The sequence below is a fragment of the Arachis ipaensis genome, chromosome B06 (assembly GCF_000816755.2).
Source record: "Arachis ipaensis cultivar K30076 chromosome B06, Araip1.1, whole genome shotgun sequence".
Taxonomy (NCBI): domain Eukaryota; kingdom Viridiplantae; phylum Streptophyta; class Magnoliopsida; order Fabales; family Fabaceae; genus Arachis; species Arachis ipaensis.
Window position 1 is genome coordinate 40,662,362 of NC_029790.2, and position 1,776 is coordinate 40,664,137.

Sequence of the window (1,776 nt, forward strand, 5' to 3'; positions counted from 1 at the left end):
AAGAAACATCCTTTTCACAATTTCTTTCATAATAAAAACTTCTCATGTCATATATTTTATATTGGTATAAAAAATCTTAAAATAGAATTAATAACTATTACACATACTGCAAACCAAATTATATGTTAACAAACTATAAAAAAAATCATCTGTTAGTTTTATTTTATCTTTATTGACAATATACTTGTTAACACATTTATCAATTATCAGATATTAATTGTCTTATATTTTGTTGCTAAAAATTTTAATAATTATTATAATTATCAGCAAAGATTTTTTTATTAGTCATAAAAACCTATAATTTGTCATTATAATATATGAAAGATGAAAAATATACAATTATCACAAAAAAATTAACTAAAAACATAGTAGTAATAATAATGCTGCTACCGCTAAAAATTTACTGTTAGAACTGATTTTTCTTATAGTGACAATTAAGTTAAAAAATATTAGATGATACAATTTTTCTTTTAAAAACAAAAATTAGTCGACTCTATTTTTTCTACTAAAAATATCAATTCCCTGACATTCCGCTTAAATTAAAGGAAAATGTAACCAATGAAAAACATCAGAGAAGCTTACAAGCTAATATACAAGTTGACTAATTATAACTGCCGACTAACTCAACAGCTGTCAACTAAGCAATTTAACCATAGATAAACCATTTAGAATAATTAACTTAACCATGCCTATAACCATTAGCTACCAGGTTGGCAGATTGTCTAACCAATCACAACTAATTAATAATAATTTGGCTTAGATTTAATGCATATCATAATGAATAAAGGAATCAAAAAGACTTATTATTGCAATGGCTCTCTTCTATTATACCCTTGCAAGAGAATAAATTAAAGTAACCATAACAACAAAGAAACACAAAATACAAGATGAAGATCATTCATGCATGCATGCAAAATCCTTACTGCTAACAACAAACTAAATATATAAAAAGTGATTAATTAATTAATTTTTGGTGGAAATGATTGTCTTCAAATAAAGAGGGTCACAAGGAATAGCAAGTGCGCCCTCCTGAGAGAAACCGTACTCCTCTTCAGCTTGCTTTAAGAGTTGAACAAAGTCAGGGTTATCCAAATGCCCCAATTCAATGAAGAACCTCTCTTCCTTCCAACCTTGTGTTGCAATCACCACAAAATGCCCCTCTTTCACTCCTTTCTCATCATCACGTGACGATGATGAGAACAACAATTTCTTCATCATTGGTAACAACCCTCCCTTTCCCTTCCTCCATAATAATCCTCCTCTACTACTAATACTTCTTCTTTTAGCCATGTGTCTAGAGAAGAAAAGGTTCATCTATTGAAAAACTGTTGCATGCAATATCCCAATATATATAGAGGCTGCTGTGAGATACTTAATCAATAATGGGAAGCAATTGATTAAATCTGGGTACGTATAGATAAGCATATATATAGTATAATCGACAATGGCATGTGAGATCTCATTAATGGTGACTGTCACTGTTTCTCCAATTTTGGGGAAATTTTAGCTAAGAGATAGGAAGATTCTCAGATGATGTCACAATAAGAATGTTTGGCAATTGGCATTTAATTATTTGCATTTTTCTGAGAGCGTTTAAGGCCTAAAGAGTAGGTGATGTAGTCATTGCTAAATTATTGTTTAGCTATTGAGTTTGGAAGAATTCCAATAAGACAAATTGATCAGGATTTATTGATTTATTTATGTATTTATTTATTTCTTTATTATTATTATTATTATTATTATTATTATTATTATTATTATTATTATTATTAGTTT

General features: G+C 28.3%; 1 protein-coding gene across 1 annotated transcript; it reads right to left on the minus strand.

Annotated features, from left to right (window-relative positions):
- On the minus strand, positions 964-1,290 carry LOC107646768 (auxin-responsive protein SAUR50-like). Its single transcript, XM_016350926.1, has one exon. The coding sequence runs from the start codon at positions 1,288-1,290 to the stop codon at positions 964-966; it is 327 nt and encodes a 108-aa protein (XP_016206412.1).